At 40.6% G+C, this 24,580-nt stretch overlaps 1 protein-coding gene across 1 annotated transcript in view; it reads right to left on the bottom strand.

The window, feature by feature from the left end:
- Window positions 1-24,580, bottom strand: part of HOOK3 (hook microtubule tethering protein 3) — a 95,688-nt gene that overhangs the window by 15,175 nt on the left and 55,933 nt on the right. Inside the window, exons 13-17 of the mRNA XM_080659325.1 lie at window positions 24,085-24,172; window positions 13,843-13,912; window positions 10,259-10,399; window positions 6,775-6,862; window positions 2,909-2,943 (exon numbers count right to left, since the gene is read on the bottom strand). Coding sequence (XP_080515451.1) covers window positions 2,909-2,943; window positions 6,775-6,862; window positions 10,259-10,399; window positions 13,843-13,912; window positions 24,085-24,172 — 422 coding nt within the window. The remainder of the gene's footprint in view (window positions 1-2,908; window positions 2,944-6,774; window positions 6,863-10,258; window positions 10,400-13,842; window positions 13,913-24,084; window positions 24,173-24,580) is intronic.

The following is a 24,580-nucleotide window of genomic DNA, read 5'->3' as shown; positions in this document are numbered from 1 at the left end:
AATCCTGCCGACACTCTGATTTCAGACTTCTGTTAGAGAATAACATTCTATTGGTTTTAGCCCCCTCCCAGTTTGTGGTAATTTGTTATAGCAACCACAGGAAATGAATACAGGTCTCATCTCTGATAAATTCTTTTGATGACGATTTTTACCTTGTAAATGACTAAACAGAAAAAATGGTCAGATCATAATTTTATGAAACAACAGGTATTCTTTTTTTGCCAATAAAGGAATGGAAAGAATTCAGTACTAAATCCTGACTCTTGGTAACCTTACAATGGCTGGGAGGTAACATTTTCTGTTCTAATACATTATAAATCTGCCTATTGTTAGATTTGCTAGCAAGTATCAGTTGCAAGGAGTATCTCACCTTCCCCACATTAAAAACAAATTTAGCATGAGGTAAGGTGCCAGACTACAGAATTTCTTTCCAATCTCAACAGAACAAGTGAAAATTATCTACTGGGGATATCTGGTTTACTATAGTGCAACACTAACATTCTAACAGGTTAACAATTCATGGTCACTTTGCACTCAATGTTTGCAAGGATAGATATTTGCTAGAAAGTGATAGGAAAGATTAAATTTGTTACTGGGTGTGAGAAAAACTATATAACATTCCTAACATTGTCAACCTCAGATACAGATAAAGATGGATGAAGATTTCTTCTTTATGAGAAAACAAATGTAATATTTTGAAATTTATTTCACCAATTAGATGAAAAAGCCATGTTCAGATATATATGCAATTCAAGGAAATGTTTGATAATCTGCTACTAATAAACTTTATAATACTTTTTCAAAAATTTACTTAAAAAGGATGATTTAGGTCAGAGGAAGAGCAGCAGGAGAGATCCCTTGGTCTCTCCCCTTGAAGTTTCGGCAATTTGAACAGCAGTAACTCAATAAGGATTCCCTGCTCAATGTACAATCATGCCTGGGATCCGCACATTGAAGCATTAAAGGTGGGCAAGCAGGAATAAACTGGGTAGGCTGGAAGGCAGAAGGAGGATGAGCCACTCAGCCCTGTAGCTGGGAGCTAACTGTGGGGCTCATCCTGGAGAGCAGAGGAACCCAGTTGTGGCTGGTGCTAGAGCTGCGACTGAGTCAGAGACTGGGGCACACTACACGGGGGTGCACCTATGACTCTTGGGTGGCCAGAATTCTAGACTGAGAAACAAAGCCACAAAGGCCTGCTGCCTCATAGACTCTATCCTCCCATCTCTTATGGTGTCATGTTGCAGAGCATATTACCTGAAAACCCGAAAACTGGTACTACAGAATCACTATTTTCCCGGAGCAAAGGGTGTACTCTGTGACTGGTCCCAGGTCAGGGCAAAGGGAGACCCCACAGAGGACCAAGGTCACCAATACCGAGAGGGCAAAACAAAGACGGCAACAGAGTTCCCCCAGGCCACCCAAACCCCACACATTGTGGCTACACTGATGGCAGCCAGAGACATTGCAGGGTCAGCACTGGAATTTCCCAGAGCTAAAAAAAACTTGTGATTTAACACCACCTACTGGAAAATGATACAAAGACCTCTTTGTATTAATCTGCTAGAGAAGTGCCACTCAAACACAGATGCCTAGACAGAGAAGAAATTCAACGAATACCATGAATAACCAAGGTAGCAAGGCAACTCAGAAAGAAAATGAGAAATCTCCACAAAGTAACCATAAACACAAGGAAATATGTCATATAAATGACAGAGAAGTCAAGATTGCATTTCTGAAAATATTCAATGAAATGTGAGAAAATACGGAAAGGCCATTTATTGCACTCAGAAAAAAAAATTAATGAAAAAAACAAGTATTTTACCAAAGAGACGGAAACTTTCAGAAAGAACCAAACAGGAATTCTAGGGATGAAGAACTCAATAAAAGAGGTAAAAAATGAACCAGTGAGCCCTAGCTGGTTTGGCTCAGTGTATGGAGCGTTGGCCTACAGACTGAAGGGTCCTGGGTTCGATTCCAGTCAAGGGCACATGCCCAGGTTGCAGGCTCAATCCCCAGTAGGGGGTGTGCAGGAGGCAGCCGATCAATGATTCTCTCTCATCAATGATTTTTTTTCTCTCTCTTTCTCCACCCCCTCTCTCCTCCCTTCCTCTCTGAAATTGATAATAATAAAAAAATGAACCAGTGAGCATAGGAAATGGAGTGAAGCAGATGGAGGAAAGACTTAGTGATATCAAAGATACAAATCTAGAAATTATTCAGAAGGAAGAAGAGAGAGATTTGGGCATTAAAAAAAAATGAGAGAAAACACTCTGATTCCACCAGAAAGAGCAATATAATAATAGGTGTACCAGAAGAAGAAGAGAGGAAGAAGGGAACGAAGAGTCTATTCAGATGAAGATGTGATGAGAACTCCCCACACCTATGGGAAGAGCTAGTTCCATGAATCCAAGAGGCAAACAGAACACCTAATTACTCAAACCAAAGAGGTCTTCTCCAAGCATACTATATTAAAACTGTCAAAAATTAACGACAAAGAAAGAATTCTCAAGGCAGCCAGGGAAAAGAAGAAAGTAATTTATAAAGGGAAACCCATTAAGTTATATTTAACTTCTCAGCAGAAACTCTACAAGCCAGAACAAAGTGGAACCAAATAGTCACACTACTGAAAGAGAGAAATTACCAGCCAAGAATAATATATCCAGCAAAGTTATCCTTTAAATATGAAGAAAAAATAAAACCCTGGAATCTCACTTGAAAACAGTTCTAAAGCAGTCATTGTTCTAATTTGAGGATCTTTGGTGGAGATGACTATTTATATATATCTTGCAATGTTTTATATCTTCCAGGGATATCCAAGTCATTGCCTAAACACTGTGTAACCACCTAATATAAAATACTTGTTTCACTGGGTAATATAAGAATAAGCCTCAATAGCTTTTATACTTACAGATGTTCTTCAAGTTTCTTTTTTAGAAGAACTGACTGAAAATGGAAAATAAAAAAAATAATTTATTACTTAACATTTTACAACTAATATTTATTTTCTAAAAATTAAGCTCATAGTATTAACTAACTCTGAGTGAGTCCTCAGTAATCTCTCTGGTCAAAGAGCTAAAAATACACAATGTACCAAGTTTATTTCCCTTTGATAAGGGAGAGAGCAGCCCATAAGTGACAGCAATCAGTATAAAATACCCAGAAACTGCATCTCTGAATTACCTATTTATAGTCGGAAAATGGAAAAAAAAGAAAAAAGCTACTTATGTAGACCTAATATCATCCCTGGACTCAGTAGGCAGGTAGAACTCTAATAATAATAGACTTTTCATAAGACATTTTTGGTATTGTTTTCCTAAAGTCTGAGATCAATTTCCATAAATACTTAAGACTTATTTGATCAGTGGTTTACAAATAGGCACATGTTGCAAATAATTTATGTGAAAATATGGGAATATGAAGGATGATGTATACACAGAATTTAACATGCTCCAGAATGCAGCTTTGACGGGGTATTGAAAAAAAAAATCCTGAAAAGCAGGAGATCAGAATTGACCTAAAAATAATCAAAGAATAGGGAGTGACATTTATATAGGACCCTCAGGTTTCATATCTAAACTTAACACTTGTAAGGTACATATAATTAGTGAATTCCATGAAACATTCAGAGATAAATGGTTACATAATTAATTCAGTCAAACACAATTAATATAGGCTTATTAAACAAATTGTTCAATCAATCAATAGCAATATCTCCGTGATAAGGAGAAAAAACTCCACACTAAGTTCTTTGATTTTCAGTCACCTTATTCGATAACAACTACAGTAACTGTTTAATCAAATCCATTCTAACACAACTCTGAAATATTTCAAATTCATTTCTTTGCTCAGTATATTAACTATAGCTAGATCAGTGGACCATGAAGTCCACCATAACTGCTTCCCCCAAATATAAAAAATAGCCCTATTAATTTCCAATTATGCTTGTTCCTTCCTCAGTACACAGGATAAAATGAAAATACTTTCTAAATACCTTAAACTTTAATTTTCCATATACGTTGTGATTAGGCTCTATAAAATTAATTTTAACTCTGAGAAAATATATAATAAAGTAATGATTTAATGAGTGGTCACTATGCCAGGCACTGCACTAAAGCATGTCATAATACATTGTCTCATGTTAACCTCACAACCCTGAGGAACAGTGACCCATCTTGTAGCTTAAGAAGGTAAGGCCGGGGAGATATTCAAGTTTTCAAGTGGCAGATACCTTTTCAGTAGCTTAACCGTAAAGCGTGTAAGCCTATAAGGCAAGTAATATTGGTATGTCCATTTTGCATTAAATTCCCGTAATTTAAAATTTTAATACCATCCATTATAATGGCAGATAATATATAAATAATAAAATTGTTCAATATAGAGAAATGAATAGGAAGCCATACTTACAATAGCCTTGAGCAGAAACCATGCCAAGAGACAGAGAGGATATATTAGTATGAAGCAAACACAGCAGCCAACAGAAGGAACGATTTAGTAATTCATGAACAGAAGTAAAAGATATGCATTTTTTTCAAAAATGTACATTTTTCTTTCTTCTATGGTCTCCTCATCCTGTCTTGTTCTCTGTGGAGTTTTATACACTGTGGCTAGCTCAAATTATCCATATATCCATATGACTGGATATAACAATGCTTTTCTGCTTCCAAGCTAAAAATAAATGACATAAAAATAATAATAAAAATGTGCAAAACATCCTACTCTAACTTAGGGTTACTGAAAGGACTGTGCTTTTGGTAACAGAAATAAGTAGAAATTATGTTGTTCTTCAGAGGGGACCAATCCCATTTGGCAGGTTGTTCTATGTATTATATATTCCTGAGATGCAACGCTGTGGGTTAGTGAAAAAGAAGATAAAAGCATCAAAAGTCTGCTGGGGGAAAGAACCACGTGTCCTGTACCACACTACTTCTCTAAACCATTTTGAGGCATATCATCAGAATAAGGAAAGTTTCAAATGAAATATTTCCTAGATGTAGACAAAGAGATCTGAGAGAATTTCTAAGAATTTAGAGCAAGACATCTCATGAGCATCTGAGCAGTCAAATAAACTGACTAATTTATGCAAATAGTACCTTATAGGGCTTGCATTTCACTTCTGAAATATGTTCTCTTAAAGTAATGGCAAACAGATTTGATAACCACAGTGGTACCTAACTAACCAGGCCATGCAAAATTATTTTTTACAGAATAAATTTATGTATGTTTTAATGTAAGTAAGAGAAGCAAGCATAAAGGTTATCGCTACGGCACTAATGCTGAGCTGATACTGATGTTTCACCATTTTTACTACCAAATGCATCACGGGTCCTTCGTGTCTCTGCCACAACAAATCAACAAAAGACATCAAACTTTCAGAGATCAAAACTAAGTTTACATTTACCTCAGTGTGAGAGACCTAGAGATTTCACTGAACTCTTAGATACTCTTAGTTAGGGTTACTAAGATTTTAATACACAAATGGTGGTTTTGCTTCATCTCTTTATGATTTAGCATCCTGGATAAAAGCATGTTTTAAAAGTAAACCATGACATTTCAAAATAGTTCCATTTTAATAAAGGAATAAGGTAGTTTCAACGTTGGTGACAATTTTAGGAAATGAAAACCAACCTGGGAATCTAAGAACTACCAATACATTAATTAAAGGATGAATGAAGTAAAACCACTGCAAAGAAAAGCATGCTGCCAATATGTGCTCATAAATCTTATGAAAATCCTAAAACTAGGTCTTTGATGAGCCTTTTTACATCTAATATTCTCAGGGTTTAAGTACTGTCCTAGTTTAACGCTCCCTCTGATTGCTCTTGTCCTTATACCCTCTTCTGTTAATAAGGCTGATGAAACTGGATTAGCTAGTGCTGATGCAGATCCCAAAATGACTCTACCAATGAGAACAATCAAATAAGTTTATACTCAAAAGCCAGAGTTTATAACAAATTACACTGGCAACAGGATAAAACAAAAAAACAAAAAACCCCAAAGAAACCCAACCGGCTGAAGCAAAGATTGGTCACTAAAACTTAGGTGTCTTTTCCCCCTTCTTTACATTATTTTTGAGCACTTTATAGTTGCAGTTCTATTGTATACTGCTCATTCAACATAAAGAATTTGCAAAATACGATTCATTTGCATTTGCATCAGAGACTGATTGACCACTATGTGCTACACAGCACTATTACGGATGGCATGAGGAGATGAAAAAGGACCTGGTTGCTGGCTCAACACATTTACTACATTCTAGATTTAAGCATGCCAGTCAAGCAGGCAAGGCTAAGGAAATATTTTTAAAAGGTTGTGAACTTAATTTGAGTGTGTATTAGGGGTGGGTAGCAAGAGGGATTCAGAATTTAAAGATGATGGGATTCTAGAGATGACAATTTTCTTGAATATCAATTTTACATAAACAATTTCTACCTGAACATGTTAAGTCGTACTAGCATTTGTTTGTTTTTGTTTGAAAACCCTACACTTTGAAATCTGAGTTGAGCACTTGTAAAACATAAAGCTCAATTAACTTCTTAGTTGATAGCTGCAAATAAACTTCTAATTCCCAGCAGAATAAATTGGAAAGAGACAATAAGGTATCATTTGGCTCTTTTTGAGAATGCTAGTAAAAGGAAAACATTGTTTCTTTTCTATAGTCAATATACGTAATTATAAAGTATTTTGATAGAGAACATCAAGTAAAAGAATAAAAGTTATAGGTTTTGTTAATACTGTGAAACTGTTGGACCATGGTTGGTACATATTAAAACTTACATCTTCTGCTTTTGATCCTTGATCCTGTAAAGACTTTTGCAATTCTTCAACCTGTGACTGTACTTCCAGAAGTCTTTGATTCACCAACCTAGAAATCAAATGTACATTAATTTTCCAAATTCTGACTTAACTTAGTTCTTTTTTCTTAGGTTGTTATATGGTTAGAGACAGTATAATTAACAAAATAAAGCCTAAGGTTATAGTAGTAGTAGCTCACTTTTTAAATTATTTTTCATAGTACATGAAATTTCTATGATTTCCAATGTAGTGTTTTGTGGACACATTCTGTTGAACTAATGTACCTATGCATATCTATCTAAAATTCACTTTGACATACATTTATTCAAACTATGTGTCAGGCACTATGCTCACCACAAGTGTTAAAGATCTCTGCACTCAAGAATTTAGTGGGGAGGCAAAATGTAAACAAATGAAATATGACATAAATACTTCAACATAGTGCAAGATGTATACAAAAGAATGATGACTGCTCAGAGGAGCCAGGTCTGTACCTAATTGTGTGGAGGAATTAGGACAGCCCTGACTTAAGCTGAGATTAGAATAATAAATAAAATATGTAGTTAAGGGTAAAAAAGGGGATTTAAGACAGAGAACTGAACATGTCCAAAGTACACAGAAAAATGAGAGGGTACAGTAAGTTCATGAATGGTATGGCTGAAGAATAAGTTATGAGGGGTAAGAACAGCTGAAGATGAAACCAGAGAAGAAAAGGAGAAGTTGGGTGCAATCTTGTGTAAAATGAAAAAGTATCAGGAATTTAAAAAAAAAGATGGCCTAAAATTAGGCTGGAACTGGAATAACCCAGCCAACCTTTAATAATGCTGATTCTGAAGCTCAATCTTCACAAATTCTCTAGGTCATTATGATGCAACATTCAGTAGACTAGTTCGGTTCCCTAGGTCTTGGATAATGTTGAGGACTGCCAGAAGGAAGATACATACATGATCAGATAATATTTTAGAAAGATCACACTGGTTTGAGAGTGAAAGATGTATCAAAAAGGTCACAGAGCACGCAAGAAGGCCCAGAAAATGCTCTTACACTAATTCCCACATATGCCTGAACAGAAGGGGACAGAGAGGAAATGTATTGGGAAGGCACAAGAACACAAGGAATAAAAAATTACACTTAGGATATTGACTAGGAAGAATGTGAAGAAAAGCAGAAGAGTAAAAAGGTGGTCCACAGCAAATCACCAAGCACAGGGTAGAAAGAGGAATCTCATATGGAGAATAAATAATAAGAGAATCTGGAAAAACACAAGACAAGGAAGTTACTGAAATTAAAAAAAAAGTTTGAAGAAGAAGGGGATAATCAACAACAATGAATATTAGCAGAGTGATAAGGAAAGACAAAGTCTTAATTGCTCCCACTGGATTGGCCATTTAACAGATGACTGGTTATTTCAATAAGAAATATTTTAGTAAGATGGTAGTAGTAACAGACAGACTGCCCCAAATCAAGGACAAAACAGGGAAATGAGTATTCAGAATCTAAATAGATAGAAAGTGTAATAAGATTTTTTTTTACTCAAGAAGTTACAAGAAATTCTGATCATAAACCTACATTCTATAAGTTAGTGAGAATTGCAGTAAAAATACCATCAAATCTATAATAATTGATGTTTTCACATCAGGAAATATAATATCTGAGTAGGTTTTCAATAGTGAAAGAATTATCTGAAAATCCATATTCAATATGAAGAAAGGTACATTACCAGTGGTATGGTAATTATCTAATTTTTCAGAAAGCAATATGAAAATGCAGTATACATCCAACTATAAGACTATTTCAAATACCCATCTTAGCCATTTTTAAAATTACTTAGTCAAAAATATTGCAAGCCTATTAGGTGGAGGCCACTGTAAATGTCATAAAACATAATCAGTCAGTCCATTCCAAGATGTTCTTTGGAAAGACTTCAAAGCAACTCAAAAGCCCAGTTACAGGGAATGGATAAAAAGCAAACACAGTAATAAAACTGCTCAAGTTCAAAGACGCTTTAATTTGTGATTAGAAAGGTAAAATGTAGGGCTTTGATATCATTTTGCTTGAAGAAATAGAGAAGGGAATCCTATCTAATAAAAGAATAATATGCAAATTGACCATCACTCCAACACACAAGATGGCCAGCAGGGGAGGGCAGTTGGGAGGGACCAGGTCTGCAAGGGAGGGCAGTTGTGGGCGATCAGGCCAGCAGGGGAGGGCTGTTGGGAGGGACCAGGCCTGCAAGGGAGGGCAGTTGGGGGCGATCAAGCCTGCAGGGGAGGGCAGTTAGGGGTGACCAGGCTGGCAGAAGAGGGAAGTTGGGGGCGACCAGGCCTGCAGGGAAGGGCAGTTGGGGGGACCCAGGTCTGCAGGGGAGAGCAGTTAGGGGTGACCAGGCCAGCAGAGGAGAAAAGTTGGGGGTGACTGGGCCTGCAGCGAAGGGCAGTTGGGGGGACCCAGGCCTGCAGGGGAGAGCAGTTGGGGGGGACCAGGCCTGCAAGGGAGGGCAGTTAGGGGTGACCAGGCCTGCAGGGGAGGGCAGTTAGGGGTGACCAGGCCAGCAGAGGAGGGAAGTTGGGGGTGACTGGGCCTGCAGGGAAGGGCAGTTTGGGGGACCCAGGCCTGCAGGGGAGAGCAGTTGGGGGGGACCAGGCCTGCAAGGGAGGGCAGTTAGGGGTGACCAGGCCTGCAGGGGAGGGCAGTTAGGGGTGACCAGGCCTGCAGGGGAGGGCAGTTAGGGGCAATCAGGCTGGCAGGGGAGCAGTTAGGCATCAATCAGGCTGGCAGGGGAGTGGTTAGGGAGTGATCAGGCTAGCAGGCAGAAGCGGTTAGGGGCAATCAGGAAGGCAGGCAGGCGAGCAGTTGGGAGCCAGCAGTCCTGGATTGTGAGAGGGATGTCCAACTGCCCGATTAGGCCTGATCCTACTGGGATCAGGCCTAAACAGGCAGTCAGACATCCCTTGAGGGGGTCCCAGATTGGAGAGGGTGCAGGCTGGGCTGAGGGATACCCCTCCCCCTGTGCATGAATTTCGTGCACCGGGCCTCTAGTACTATTATAAAGAGGCACAATACTTTTGGCAAGTCTGTCCATAAATGGAGAAACAGCTTAAAGTACTCTTAAAAGGAAATGGAATTAACACATCACTTCTCACAATATAATTCATGGCTCTGTTTAAGCTGCAGGGGAAGGGAACCTTTTTTCGGCCAAGGGCCATTTGGATATTTATAACATCATTCGCAGCCCATACAAAACTATCAACTTAAAAATTATCCTGCTATATTTGGTCAAACATTTAATTAACTCACCCCTAATGCCTTGGCAGGGCCAGACCAAATGATTTTGGGGGCCTTATACAACCCACGGGCTGGATGTTCCCCAACCATAGTTTAAATTTTAAACTTTAAAAGAATCAAAATCAGGGCAAACAATCGAGAAAACCTGTGACTCAATGCAGCTGCCCATATACATTCCTACCTATTCTCTGTCTCCAGTTCATTCTTGCGAAGATTTGCATCATCCAGAAGGCTCTGCAATAAGGCAATTTTTTCATTGTCTGAACCCTCTTGGTTAAGTTTTAATATCTTATTTTCATGCTGAAGACGAATAAGTTTCTCCCTAAATGAGTACAAGAAAAACTGATTACCTGGTACATTAATACAATCTATATATATAAAAGCCTAAGTGACCATTTGACCGGTAGCTATGACATGCACTGACCACAAGGAGGCAGGCGCTCAATGTACAGGCATGGAAACATGGGAAAGACTGACGAATCTCAGAGGGAAAGGGGGAGGGCAGGAAGAGGTTAACCAAAGATCTTATATGCATACTAGAGGTCTGGTGCATGGATTAATGCTCTGGTGGGGTCCCTCGGCCTCGCCTGCGGGGATTGGGCCGAAACTGGCAGTCCAACATACCCCGAGGGGTCCCGGATTGTGAGAGGCCGCAGGCCAGGCCAAGGGACCCCCCCTCACCCCGGTATACAAATCCATGCACCGGGCCTCTAGTATAGTTATCAAAATCCAACTATGTATACTTACAGATTTAATACATAGAACAGAAAAGAAAAACAAAGTACCTGCAAAGAATGTAGCTCCTATTGTAACTGGATAAGATATTACATCTCAGGTCTTAAGTACTTTCTTTTTAAGAATGGATAATCTGAAGGTAACTCTCCAAATATCATGATTTGTAATGAAAGATTTTTTTATGATTTGCATATTGAAACTATGAAAGCATTTACATATTTGTTCTTTAGTGCTTATCAAAAAACATCTCTAGTGCCATACTCTTAAATTATTAATCATTTGGTGGCAAGATATAATATCCAAAGAAGAATGCCTTCAAGATATGTAGTCCACCCATTCCTATATATATGTAAAATTTTTGTAACAAACCAGATTATCAGAGCCAACTTATTGGACTGCATTACTGTGGGATCCTGTGTTATGACAAAAGCTTACACATTAAAATGACAATTAAAACACCTTGAAGAATTGTTATTTAATTTAATCATTGGGCATTTAGGTTGTTCTCAATTCTGAGATTTAATATGCTAATAATCATCAGCTTTATAAATATATCTTTGTGTATATCCTTTATTTCCTTAGGATTAATTCCCAGAGAAATAAATTTTGGGTCAAAAGATAGTCACATTTAGATAATATACACTTTTTGCCAAAATGCTCAAAAAAAAAGTTGTACCATCACATGAAAAAAAATTTGTGCCCTGGATGGTTTGGCTCAGTGAATAGAGCATCGGCCTGCAGACGTAAGGGTCTTGGGTTTGATTCCAGTTGCAGGCTCAATCCTGGCCCTGGTCGAAGGGTGTGTGGGAGGCCAATTATATGTCTCTCTCACACCGATGTTTCTCTTTCTCTACGCTTCCCTTTCACTCTCTCTAAAAATCATGAAAAAATATCCTTTGGTGAGGATTAACAAACAAACAAAAAAAAGTGTGGTGATGGATCTTAACTAAACTGACTATGGTAATTATTTCACAATATATACATATATCACATCATTATGTTGTATAACAAAAATTAATACAATTAATATGTCAATTATATCTCATTAATAAATTAATTTTTAAAAATTTTTACCACTTTATGTTTACTCTTCGTTTATGAGTTTTCAATTTCTCCATATCTTTAATATCAGTGAAAATTACCACTTAAAGTTTTTGAAATTTGATAGGTATATTTCATTATGTATTAAACCTATTAGGCCATTGTGTATAACACATGATGAAAATTTTTGTCTTTTACCATTTTGTTATCTTGATAGCTCTCTAGACACAGAGTATATTTTAATTTTAATGAGTCATACTAAAAAAAGTCATTTTATTTTGTTGAATCTTTATCATTGTTCTTTCCCTCAATTTAAAAATCCAACTGCATTACCAATAAGCTTTCTTAAACATTGTTTTTTTAGACATAACCATTTATTTATGAATATTCATAAATAATGTGTTCATTCATTCAAATTTTAATGGTCCAATATGAAGTATCACATCAGATGGCAAAAAAAAAAAAAAAAGGTATACAAGATGCTTCCAGAGTTGGTGTTGCATTATACTCCTTTTGTGTATCCTTCTTAAATAAATGCCAACAACAATCAATATTGTCTTCATTTATTCAACAAGCATTTTAATGCCTATTTTAAATCATAGTTTATAAAACTCTTAAACAACCATTATATTATTTAATACTCCCAAGGATATTATAAAGAATCAAGGCCAGTATCAATTTAAAAAGGGGGCAAACAGAAGGTAAAAACAATATTCATATTCAGCATTCTCTTTCTCCTGGACACTTGGTGCCTCCCCACCAAATCTTTATTCTTTTTTCAAAATATATGTTGTTATTAATTTTAGAGAGAGAGAACAGGGAAGGAAGAGAGAGAAACATCGATGAGAATCATTGACTGACCACCTCCTGCAAGCCCCCTACTGGGGATCGAGCCCGCAACCTGTGCATGTGCCCTGACTGGAATTGAAATGGTAACCTCCTGGTTCAGGGGTCGATGCTCAATCACTGAGCCACACCAGCCAGGCCAGTCTTTTATTCTTATACATAAAGTCAGGCACATATTGCAATAAATGGAATTTTAAGAATGCTATGAATAAATAAAAATGTAAGATACTAGTGAGGGAAGAATAGAACAGATGGAGGGAGAGATATTTCCTCCTGTCTACTATATTAAATCTTTCCCAGACCATTCTACCTAATTAAAAGATGAGTTTTAGTGACTAATTACTTTGCAGGCTGATGGCTAAACATAGCATTTGTTTTGGGGTCAAGTGGTTTTATGGCTAAATATTTGCTAAGGTTACTCAAGCAGAGAGATGTCAGTTTGCTGTATATGTGTGAAACATTGTCCTACTGAAGTAAGAAGATCAAGTCTCTTGGGCCAGTTGAAAAAATGCACCTAACATGCTAAAATCATGGACATTTGCTACTGAGTTCATGCTGAAAGTGTTAATAAAGAATCCTATATAATAAAAGCCTAATATGCTAAGTGTCCGGTCATCTGGTAGTCCGTTCAACTAATCAAAGCGTAATATGCTAAGTGTCCGGTCATCTGGTAGTCCGTTCAACTAATCAAAGCGTAGTAAGCCGCTCAACAGCTCACTATGATGTGCACTTACCACTGGGGGGCAGACAGTCAACCAGCTGACCAGTTGTTATGACGTGCACTGACCACCAGGGGGGCAGACGCTCTGACTGCTAGGTTAGCTTGCTGCTGGGGTCTGGCCGATCGGGACAAAGCAAGATGGGCTGGACATGCCTTGGAGCCCTCCCACGGTCCCTTCCTGGCCCCGATCGTGCACTGGTGGGGTCCCTTGGCCTAACCTGTGCCTTCTCATAATCCGGGACCACTTAGGGGATGTCGGAGAGCTGGTTTTGGCCTGGTCCCGCAGGCCAGGCCGAGGGACCCGACAGGTGTACGAATTCGTGCACCAGGCCTCTAGTAAGGAAATAATCCTCTTCATATTGTAGAAAAGTTTTCTCCAGAAATACAGTGCAGTGTGACTATGAACTTTATTATCTCCTTACCTGATTTCAGGTGTAACAATCTCTGCTGCCAGACTATCTGAAGACTCCTGACTTCCCAGAGGCATTAATCCTATAAATATGTAAACATGAATGTAAGGGTAAGAGAGAGCACCACCGTTTCCTTTAGTTTCTAGATGAAATCCTATTTTGAGCCTCAATTTTAACAGCTAAAATCTTTGTTTTAGTCAAGTACAAGATCATGTCACAGTTGTTTTACATTATTATTATGTCATTTGAAAAAAAAATTTAAAAATATTTTATTGATTTGAGAGAAAGAGGAAGGGAGAGCGATAGAGAGACACATTGACAAGAGAGAAACATCGATCAGCTGCCTCCTGCACGTCCCTACTAGGGATCCAACCTTCAAATGTGCCCTAACCTGGAATCAAACTGGTGATCTCTTGGTCCATGGGTTGACGCTCCAACACTGAGCCATACTAGCCGGACCATTTGAATTTTTAAGTATACAATTGAATGGCAGTAAGTACATTCACTATGTTGTGGAACCATCACCACTGTCTATTTCTAAAATTCATCACACAAAACATAAATTCTGTAATGATTAAGCAATAACTCCCCATTCCTTTCACCACTACCATCCCCCATAAACTTTTACCTTCTGTCTCAATGAATTTGCCCATTCTAGATAAAGTGAAATCATACCAATATTTGTCCTTTCGTATCTGGCTTATTTCACTTAACATATGTTTTAAAAATTCATTCATGCAGCATTTATCAGAACTTCATTCCTTTTTATGGCTGAATAATATTCCGTGGTATGTGTATACCACATTTTCTTTATTCATTCATCTGTTGATAAACACATGGGTTCTACCTTTTGAATAACACTATTATGAATATTGGTATACCAGTATCTAGTTGAATCTTTTGGGATATATACCTAAAATTGGTATATACTTTGGGTATATATTTTGAATTCTTTTGGGTATATTCTTAGAAATGGCATTGCAAAATTTGGTAATTTTATCTTTTAACTTTTTTTTAATCTTTAATGCTAAGATTACAGATATCCCTCTTTTTTCCCTTCATAGCTCCCCTCCATCCGGTTCCCACCCCATCCCAGACCCTCGCCACCCTATTGTCTGTGTCCATAGGTAATGCATACATGCATATAAGATCTTTATCTATTCTATTCCTGCACCCCACACCGCCTTTCCTCTGAGAGTTGTCAGTCTGCTCCATTTCCATGCCCCTGATTCTATTACATTCACCAGTTTATTCTGTTCATCAGATTTTTAAAAAAATAAATCTTTATTGTTCAGATTATTACAGGTGCTCCTCTTTTTTTTCCCCCCATAGCTCCCCTCCACCTGATTCCCCACCCCACGCCCTTACACCCCCCACCGCCACTGTCTTCATCCATAGGTGTAAGATTTTTGTCCAATCTCTTCCCACACCCCTCACAACCCCTTTCCCCCTGAGAATTGTCAGTCCACTCCCTTTCTATGTCCCTGATTCTATGATATCCATCAGTCCATTCTGTTCATCAGATTTTCCATTCACTTGATTTTTAGATTCACTTGTTGGCAGGTATATATTTGTTGTCATTTTGTTGTTCATAATTTTTATCTTTACCTTTTTCCTCTTCCTCTTCTCAAAGAATACCCTTCAGCATTTCATATAATCCTGGTTTGGTGGTGATGAACTCCTTTAGCTTTTTCTTGTCTGTGAAGCTCCTTATCTGACCTTCAATTCTGAATGATAGCTTTGCTGGGTAGAATAATCTTGGTTGTAGGTTCTTGCTGTTCATCACTTTGAATATTTCTTGCCACTCCCTTCTGGCCTGCATAGTTTCTGTTGAGAAATCAGCTGACAGTCATATGGGTACTCCCTTGTAGGTAACTGTTTTTCTCTTGCTGCTTTCAAGATTCTCTCTTTGTCTTTTGCCCTTGTTGCCCTTGGCATTTTAATTATGATGTGTCTTGGTGTGGTCCTCTTTGGATTCCTCTTGTTTGGGGTTCTCTGTGCTTCCTAGACTTGTAAGTCTATTTCTTTCACTAGGTAGGGCAAGTTTTCTGTCATTATTTCTAATAGGTTTTCAATATTTTGTGCTCTCTCTTCTTCAGGCACCCCAATAATTCAGGTGTTGGTACGCTTAAAGTTGTCCCAGAGGCTCCTTACACTATCTTCATATTTTTGGATTCTTTTTTCTTTTTGTTTTTCTGATTGGGTGTTTTTTGTTTCCTCATATCTCAGATCTTTGGTTTGATTCTTGGGGTCCTTTGATCTACAGTTGAATTTATGTATATCCTTTATTTCAGACAGTGTATGCTTAATTTCTGACTGGTCCTTTTACTTTTTTTTGGCATTCTCATTAAGGTCCTTGAAGGTCTCACTAAGCTCCTCGGAGGTCTCATCAAGTTTCTCGGCGGTTTTTAAAAGATTCTTGAGTAACCTTATAAATGTGGTTTTGAACTCTATGTCCAGTAGTTTGCTTTACTCCATTTCTTTCATTCGTGACATGTTTCTTTGTCTCCACATTTTGCTGCTTCCCTGTGTTGATGGAGTGGTAGGTGACCTACAGGGCCCAGTCGTTCAGCCTCCCCTATCACCTGAGGTGGACACTCTTGGTGCACCCCTTTGTGGGCTGAGTGCAAAGTCTTGGTGTAGTTAAGCCTAGATTGCTGTTGGTACACTGGGAGGAATTGACATCCAGGCCAATTGGCTGTGAGGACCCGCTGTGTCTATAATGGAAGAACTGCTGTGCTGGAGACATGCTTATGGGGCAGGACTTGCTTCGTGGGCCTTTGGTGCTCACTGAGTCTGCCTCTTGAATGTGTCACTTATAGATGTGAGTAGTTGAAATCTGGTGTCGTCTCACACTGACCACTTAGGTACACTGGCTTCTGGATCTCCAGTGGTGTACAGGTCAGCTACTGTCTGAGGCCACTCAGCAGGAGCTACAGCGAGAACTACAGTTTTCTCCTCTTTGCTTGGGGTTTGGAGGTTTCGGAGCTGTCTGACCAGAGCTGCAGTTTGCTAGGTTAAGCTGAGATCGGGCAGGCCATTTATATGATAAAGCCACTGCATGGAGCTTGGGTGGGTTTGAAGGTTGTGCGGGGTGGGGTCTCAGGGAGTCACTAGGCAAGGGCCTGGCAAACAGCGATGGCTGCCAGTCAGCCGTCTCTGCGTCTTTGCGTTTTCAAGTCCCCACGTCCTGTGCCCCAGCGTAGTAAACAATGATTGCTGTGTGCACCTCTGCAAGAAAGTCACCCTCACTTTCCAAACCTATGGCAGACAGTCCAGCTTTTCCTCGTAGAGTTTGGGTCCCCAGTGTCTCCCAGAAACTGGAGTTCAGAGTAATCGGGAGCTTGTCTCCCTTTGGGTTGAAAAAAGCAGCGCACCCAGTCACCTGCCGCCAGCCTGATTCACGTGCCTGTGTACCTCAGCTTTTCAGCGCTTGTGCACGTCCCAATGCTCTTTTCTCTTTCCTTCTAGTTGTAGAACTTCCACTCATCCAGCTTTCCTGTGGTTCTGGGTGATAGACGTTTTGTCTTTTAGTTGTAGTTTTGAAATTGTTGTGTGAGGCAGCAGTTTAGGTGTTTACCTATGCCGCCATCTTAGTTTTACAAGCCATCAGATTTTTTATTCATTTGATTTTTAGATTCACTTGTTTGTTTTTGTTTTTAGCAATTATGTTTATTTATTTTTTTATATATTTTTTAATTGATTTTTTACAGAGAGGAAGGGAGAGGGATAGAGAGCTAGAAACATCGATGAGAGAGAAACATCAATCAGCTGCCTCCTGCACACCCCCTACGGGGGATGTGCCCGCAACCAAGGTATATGCCCTTGACCGGAATCGAACCTGGGACCTTTCAGTCTGCAGGCCGACGTTCTATCCACTGAGCCAAACCGGTTTCGGCTAGATTCACTTGTTGATAGATATGTATTTGTTGTCACTTTGTTTGCATAATTTTTTACATTTACCTTTTTCTTCTTCCACCTCTTCTTAAAGAATACCCTTCAGCATTTCATATAATCCTGGTTTGGCGGTGATGAACTCCTTTAGCTTTTTCTTATCTGTGAAGCTCTTTATCTGATCTTCAATTCTGAATGATCGCTTTGCTGGGTAGAGTAATCTTGGTTGTAGTTTCTTGCTGTTCATCATTTTGAATATTTCTTGCCACTCCCTTCTGGCCTGCATAGTTTCTGTTGAGAAATCAGCTGACAGTCATATGGGCACTCCTTTGTAGGTAACGAACTGTTTTTCTCTTGCTGCTTTTAAGATTCTTTGTCTTTTGCTCTTGGCATTTTAATTATGACGTGTCTCGGTGTGGTCCTCTTTGGATTCCTCTTGTTTGGGGTGCTTCCTGGACTTGTAAATCTATTTCTTTCACCAGGTAGGGGAAGTTTTCGGCCATTATTTCTTCAAATAGGTTTTCAATATCTTGCTCTCTCTCTTCTTCTGGCACCCCCATAATTCGGATGTTGGTATGTCTGAAGTTGTCCCAGAGGCTCCTTATACTATCTTCATATTTTTGGATTCATTTTTCTTCTTGCTCTTCTGGTTGGGTGTTTTTTTGCTTCCTCAAAAAATTGACTTGGTTCTTGGGATCCTCTAGTCTACTGTTGAATCCCTGTATATTATTCTTTATTTCAGTCAGTGTATGCTTAATTTCTGACTGGTCCTTTTCCATTTTTTTGGCATTCTCACTAAAATCCTAGAAGGTCTCACTAAGTTCCTCGGAGATTTCTAGAAGATTCTTAAAGTAACCTTATAACTGTGGTTTTGAATTCTATATCCAGTAGTTTGCTGTCTTCCATTTCTTTCATTTGTGACATGTTTCTTTGTCTTTGCATTTTGGCTGCTTCCCTCTGTCTGTTTCTATGTATTGAGTAGCTGCTAAGTCTCCTTGAGTTGACAGAGTGGCCTTGTGTGGTAGGTGCCCTATAGCGCCCAGTGGCTGGCTCAGTCTCCCCAATCACCTGAGGTGGACACTCTTGGTGCACCACTTTGTGGGCTGTGAGCACAGTATTATAGTTGAGCCTTGATTGCTCTTAGTGTCACTGTGAGGAATTGATCTTCAGGCCAATTGGCTGTGGGGACCAGCTGCAACTACAGTGGGAGAGCTGCTGTGCAGGAGACACCCTTATGGAGCAGGACTTGCTTCAGTGGGGCTTTGGTGCTCACTGAGTCTACCCCTTGAGTGTGTCGCTTACGGATGTGAATAGTTGTAATCTGGTATGGGCTCACACTGACCACTGGGTACACTGGCTCTTGGGTATCCAGGGAGGTGCAAAATCAGCCATTGCCTGGGGCCACCCAGCAGGAGCTACAGAGTGATCTGCAGATTCCTCCTCTTTGTTTCGGGTTTGGAAATACCCATGCAAGGCCCAGCTGTGAATCAAGGCAGGCTGGTGCTGGTGCCAGCCTCAGGCCTTTTATTGATAGCTTTGGGGCTCCCTGACCCAGCTGCAGCTTGTTTGACAGGTTTTAGGCTGAGAAAGAACAGGCCATTCATATGCAAAAGCTGCTGCACACAGCTTGGTTGGGGTTATAAATTGGGTGGGGAGAGGTCTCAGGGAATCTCCAGGGCAGAGTGAACAGAAATGGCTGCCAGTCAGCCCTGCACCAGGGAGGTCTCAGCATGGGAACAATGACCGCTGCGAGTACCTCCATCTGGAAGAAAGCCGCCCCCGAGTTCCTGCTCTGATGCCAGATAGTCCAGTTTCTCCTCACACGTGTCTGAGTCCCCTAGAGCCTCACCCGGCACTGGAGCTGAGAGGAAGTGAGAGCTTGTAAATTCAGTTCGCAGGGCCAGCCTTTTAAGAGGAGCAAGTGGGTATCCAGCAGCCTGTGTGTCACTCAGCACCCAATCCGCACTGGTTTTTAGTCTGTAATTCTTACAGCCCACAGGGACTTCTTTCCCCAGCTCTGGGACCCTGGGCTGGGGGTCTGGTGTGGGGCTGGGACTCCTTGCTCCTCCAGGTGGCCTCCAGAGGCGATCTCCCTACCAGCCCATTCTGCACCTCTGCACCTCCTACCAGTCTCAGTGTGCTTTCTTCTTCACCTCTCTAGTTGTAGTACTTCCACTCAGCCAGCTTTCCTACGGTTCTGGATGATAGTTGTTCTGTATTTTAGTTGTAATTTTCATGTGGTTGTGGGATGGGGCAAGTACAGGCATTTACCTATGCCCGCATCTTGGTTCTTCCTATTATTTTTAAAGTATATTTTTATTGATTTGGGAGAGGAAGGGAGAGATAGAAACATCAATGCTGAGAGAGAATCATTGATCGGCTGCCTCCTGCATGCCCCCTACTGGGGATTGAGCCCACAACCCGGGCATGTGCCCTTGACCAGAATCGAACCGGGGACCCCTCAGTCCCCAGGCCAATACTCTATCCACTGAGCCACCAAGGTACATGCCCCTGACCGGAATTGAACCTGGGACCCTCAAGTCCGCAGGCCGATGCTCCATCCACTGAGCCAAACTGGTCAGGGCATGTTTTAACTTTTTGAAGAACCACCAAAGTCTTCCACAGTGGCTGCCCTTATTAATTTTACATTCATCAGCCACACAAGAGATTTCCAATTTCTCCCCACCCTCCCCAACAATTGTTAGTTTCCTTTTTGTTTATAGCCAACCAAATGTTTGCAAAGTGGTATCTCATTGTGATTTTGATTTGCATATCTCTAATGACTACTGATCTTCAGCATCTCTTCATGTACTTTTTTGATATCTGTATATCTTTGGAGAAAAGCCTATTCAGTACCTATGCCCCTTTGTAAACTGAGCTGTTTTTTATTGTTATTGAGTTGTAGAAGTTTTTTATATATTCTGTATATCAATCACTTAGTAGATATATGATTTGCAAATATTTTCTTCCATTATGTGGGTTGACTTTTCACTCTGTTATAATGTCCTTTGATACACAAAAGTTTTTAATTTTGATGAAGCCCCATTAATCTATTATTTCTTTTGATGCCTGCGTTTTTTGGTATCAATTTCAAGGAATCACTGCCAAATCCAATGTCACGACAATTTTCCTCTATATTTTCTTCTAAAGGTTTTATAGTTTTAGTCCTCACATTTAGGTCTTTGACTCATTTTGAGTTCAATTTTGTATATGGTATAAGGGTCCAACTTCATGCTTTTGGTCGTGGATATCCAGTTTTTCCAGCACAATTTTTTGAGAAGATTTTCCTTTGCTCCATTGAATGGTCTTGACACTCTTATTGAAAATCAATTGACCACAATGTGAGGATTTATTTCTGGGCACTCTTTTCTGTTCCATTGGTCTATATATGCCTGTCTTTATGCCTGTAGCACGCTGTTTTGATTACTAACTTAATACTACGTTTTGAAATCAAGAAGTCATGAGTCTCACAACTTTTTCTTTTTTTCAAGATTGTTTTGGCTATTCAGGATTCCTTGGGATTCCATATGAATTTTAGGGTGGGTTTTCCTATTTCTGAAAAAAATGCTGTTGGTAATTTAATAAGGATTGCACTGAATCTGTAAACTGCTATCAGCAGTACTATCATCTTAACAATATAAAGTCTTAAATGATTTCCTGTGATAAGAGCACTTTTCTCTTTAGGTAAAAGTCCCTTAAACCCTGGCCAGGTGACTCAGTTGGTTGGAGTGTTGTCCCTTACACTGAAAGGTTGTGGGTTTGATTCCTGGTCAGGGCACATAATCTAGGTTGTGGGTTCTATTTCCTGTTGGGGTGGGTATGGGAGGCATCCAATTGATGTTTCTCTCTCCCATTCTCTCCCATTGCTCGCTCGCTCTCTCTCTCTCTCTCTCTCTCTCTCTCCCTCTCCCTTCTTCTCTCTCTAAAATAAATAGGCATATCCTCAGGTGAGGATTTAAAAAAAAAGTCCCTTAAAATTGATATCAACTCCACATATCAGATGAAAAACAAATCACTGAATTAGTTTGATATATATACTAGTGGTCCGGTGCATGAAATTCGTGCCCAGGGGGGTGGGAGGTGGGGGTGGGGTGTTCCTCAGCCCGGCCTGCACCCTCTCCAATCTGGGACCCCTCAAAGGATGTCCTACTGCCGGTTTACAGGGATCGGGCCTAAACCGGCAGTTGGACATCCCTCTTGCAATCGGGACTGCTGGCTCCTAACCGTTCACCTGCCTGCCTGCCTGCCTGATTGGCCCTAACTACTCTGCCTGCCAGCCTGCTCACCCCCAAATGCCCCCCCACTGCTGGCCTGCTCACCCCCAAATGCCCCCCCACCAGCCTGATCACCCCTGAATGCCCCCCATGCCAGTGTGCTCACCCCCAACTGCCTCCCCTGCTGGCCTGCTCACCCCCAACTGGCCCCCCTGCTGCTCTGCTTACCCCCAACGTCCCTGCCCCCCACCAGCCTGATCACCCACAACTGCCGTCCCATCCTGGCCTGATCACCCAAAACTGCCCGCCCCTCTTGGCCTCTAACCGCCTCTACCTTGGCCCTGCCACCATGGCTTTGTCCAGAATGTCCAGAAGGTCTCCTGGAAGGTCTCCCAGTCTAATTAGCATATTACCCTTTATTAGTATAGATAGAGGCCTGGTGCATGGGTGGGGGCCGGATGGTTTGCCCTGAAGGGTGTCCGGGATCAGGGTGGGGGTGCCGCTGGGGTGCCTGGCCAGCCTGGGTGAGGGGCTGATGGCTGTTTGCAGGCTGGCCACAGCCCCTTCAGGGTGGGCGGGTCCCACTGGGGTGCCTGGCTAGCCTGGGTGAGGGGCTGATGGCTGTTTGCATGCTGGCCACGGCCCCAACAACCCAAGCTCCCAGCCCCTCCATCTTTTCTTTTTTTTTTTCAGTGCCTCCTTGAGCGGAGGCCAGGGCCAGCTGGAAGCAGGTATCTGGGATTTATTTATCTTCTATAATTGAAACTTTGTAGCCTTGAGTGGAGACCAGGGCTGGCCAGGGCGGGAGGGAAGCTTGGCTTCCTCCATCGCCGGGGGCAACCCAAGCCTCCTGCTTGCTCCAGCTCTGTGGCCGCCACCATCTTGGTTGGGTTACTTTGTATACTCAGTATGATTGGCTGGTAGGCGTAGCGGAGGTACGGTCAATTTGCATGCTTCCCTTTTTTTTTAAATTTTTTAAAAATATATTTTATTGATTTTTTACAGAGAGGAAGGGAGAGAGATAGAGAGTCAGAAACATCGATGAGAGAGAAACATTGATCACCTGCCTCCTGCACACCCCCCACTGGGGATGTGCCCGCAACCAAGGTACATGCCCTTGACCGGAATCGAACCCGGGACCCTTCAGTCCACAGGCTGACGCTCTATCCACTGAGCCAAACCAGTTAGGGCTTGCATGCTTCCCTTTTATTAGATAGGATAACACACATATACAGATAGAGGCCTGGTGCACAAAATTCGTGCACTGGGCGGGGGCTGTCCCTCAGCCCAGTCTGCACCCTCTCCAATGTCAGACATCCCTCTCACAATCTGGGACTGCTGGCTCTCAAATGCTCGCCTGCCTGCTAGCCTGATCACCCCCTAACCACTCCACTGCCAGCCTGATCAATGCCTAATTGCTCCCCTGCTGGCCCAGTAACCCCCAACTGCCCTCCCCTGCCAGCCTGGTCGCCCCCAACTGCCCTCCCCTGCTGGCCTGATCGCCCACAACTACCCTCCGCTGCCGGCCATCTTTGACCACATGGGGGCAGCCATCTTGTGCGAGGGCATGAGGATCAATTTGCATATTATCTCTTTATTATATAAGATATTTTGTTAATCCTCACCCGAGGATATCTTTTTCTATTGATATTTAGAGTGTGCAAGGGAGGGGGAGAGACAGAGAGAAAAAAACACTGATGTGAGAGAGACACATCGATTGGTTGTGCCCTTCACCCAAAACCCCTCAATCAGTGGGCTAACGCTCCAACCACTGCGCCAAACTGGCTAGGGTAAATTTGATATATTTTTAAAGAGGTTATGAGGACCTTTCCAGAATAAGACTTTCTAGATTTATTATTAACAGAGATGACTTAACACATGTTTATACTTTTGACCTAATAAAATAAAATATTTAAATATAATTAAAATATAAAGTAGGCAAGTAAATTTGACCCCATAACTATAGACTTTCTGTCACAATATCTGGGTAACAGTTTAAAATCTGTACAATTTTCCACTTCAATTGGCCTCTTCACCAATTTTTCATTTTCATCTATTGGTCCTATCATCTTAAATGAATCTAGTATTTATACTGATACTGTGTTAGAAATAAGTAATCTTGCTTAGTCTACTGAAATGGTTTTACCTTGAGTTGTGAGCTGCCCTTCTTGAGCCTGTACACAACGAAGCTCTTCAATGGTTTCCTTCAGAGAATCCCTTTCTGTTCGTAACCTCTGGAGAGATTAAAAATAAGGAAAAGTTAGCGGAGGTTTTATGAATTTATTCATTAGTGGTCTTTGCCTTCCCTAATAAAATGATAAACAGTAGGGAACATGGATGTTTTGATCTTCTATGAAAGCATCACGGAAGGTAAAAGATTACAATAATTTTTTCTCACTTAACAGTACTGAATATCTACAATGTGCAAGGCAATATGCTATCCACAGTTAAACATAAAAAACACAACTGTCTACACCATCCTTACCAACAAGTACCTGATTATGTATATAACATTATTTTCACTAAACACAAAAAAATCAAACAATTTAAACAATCAAAATCATGATAGAGAAAATATTTTTAAAGGATTCAAAAAGCTGGATAACAACCAAAAGAATTGTATCTTCTATAATAATCATACA

The sequence above is a fragment of the Plecotus auritus genome (genome assembly GCF_963455305.1).
Source record: "Plecotus auritus genome assembly, chromosome: 3".
Classification (NCBI taxonomy): Eukaryota; Metazoa; Chordata; class Mammalia; order Chiroptera; family Vespertilionidae; genus Plecotus; species Plecotus auritus.
The sequence above is the reverse complement of the archived record's forward strand: the minus strand, read 5'-3'. Positions and strand labels throughout refer to the sequence as shown.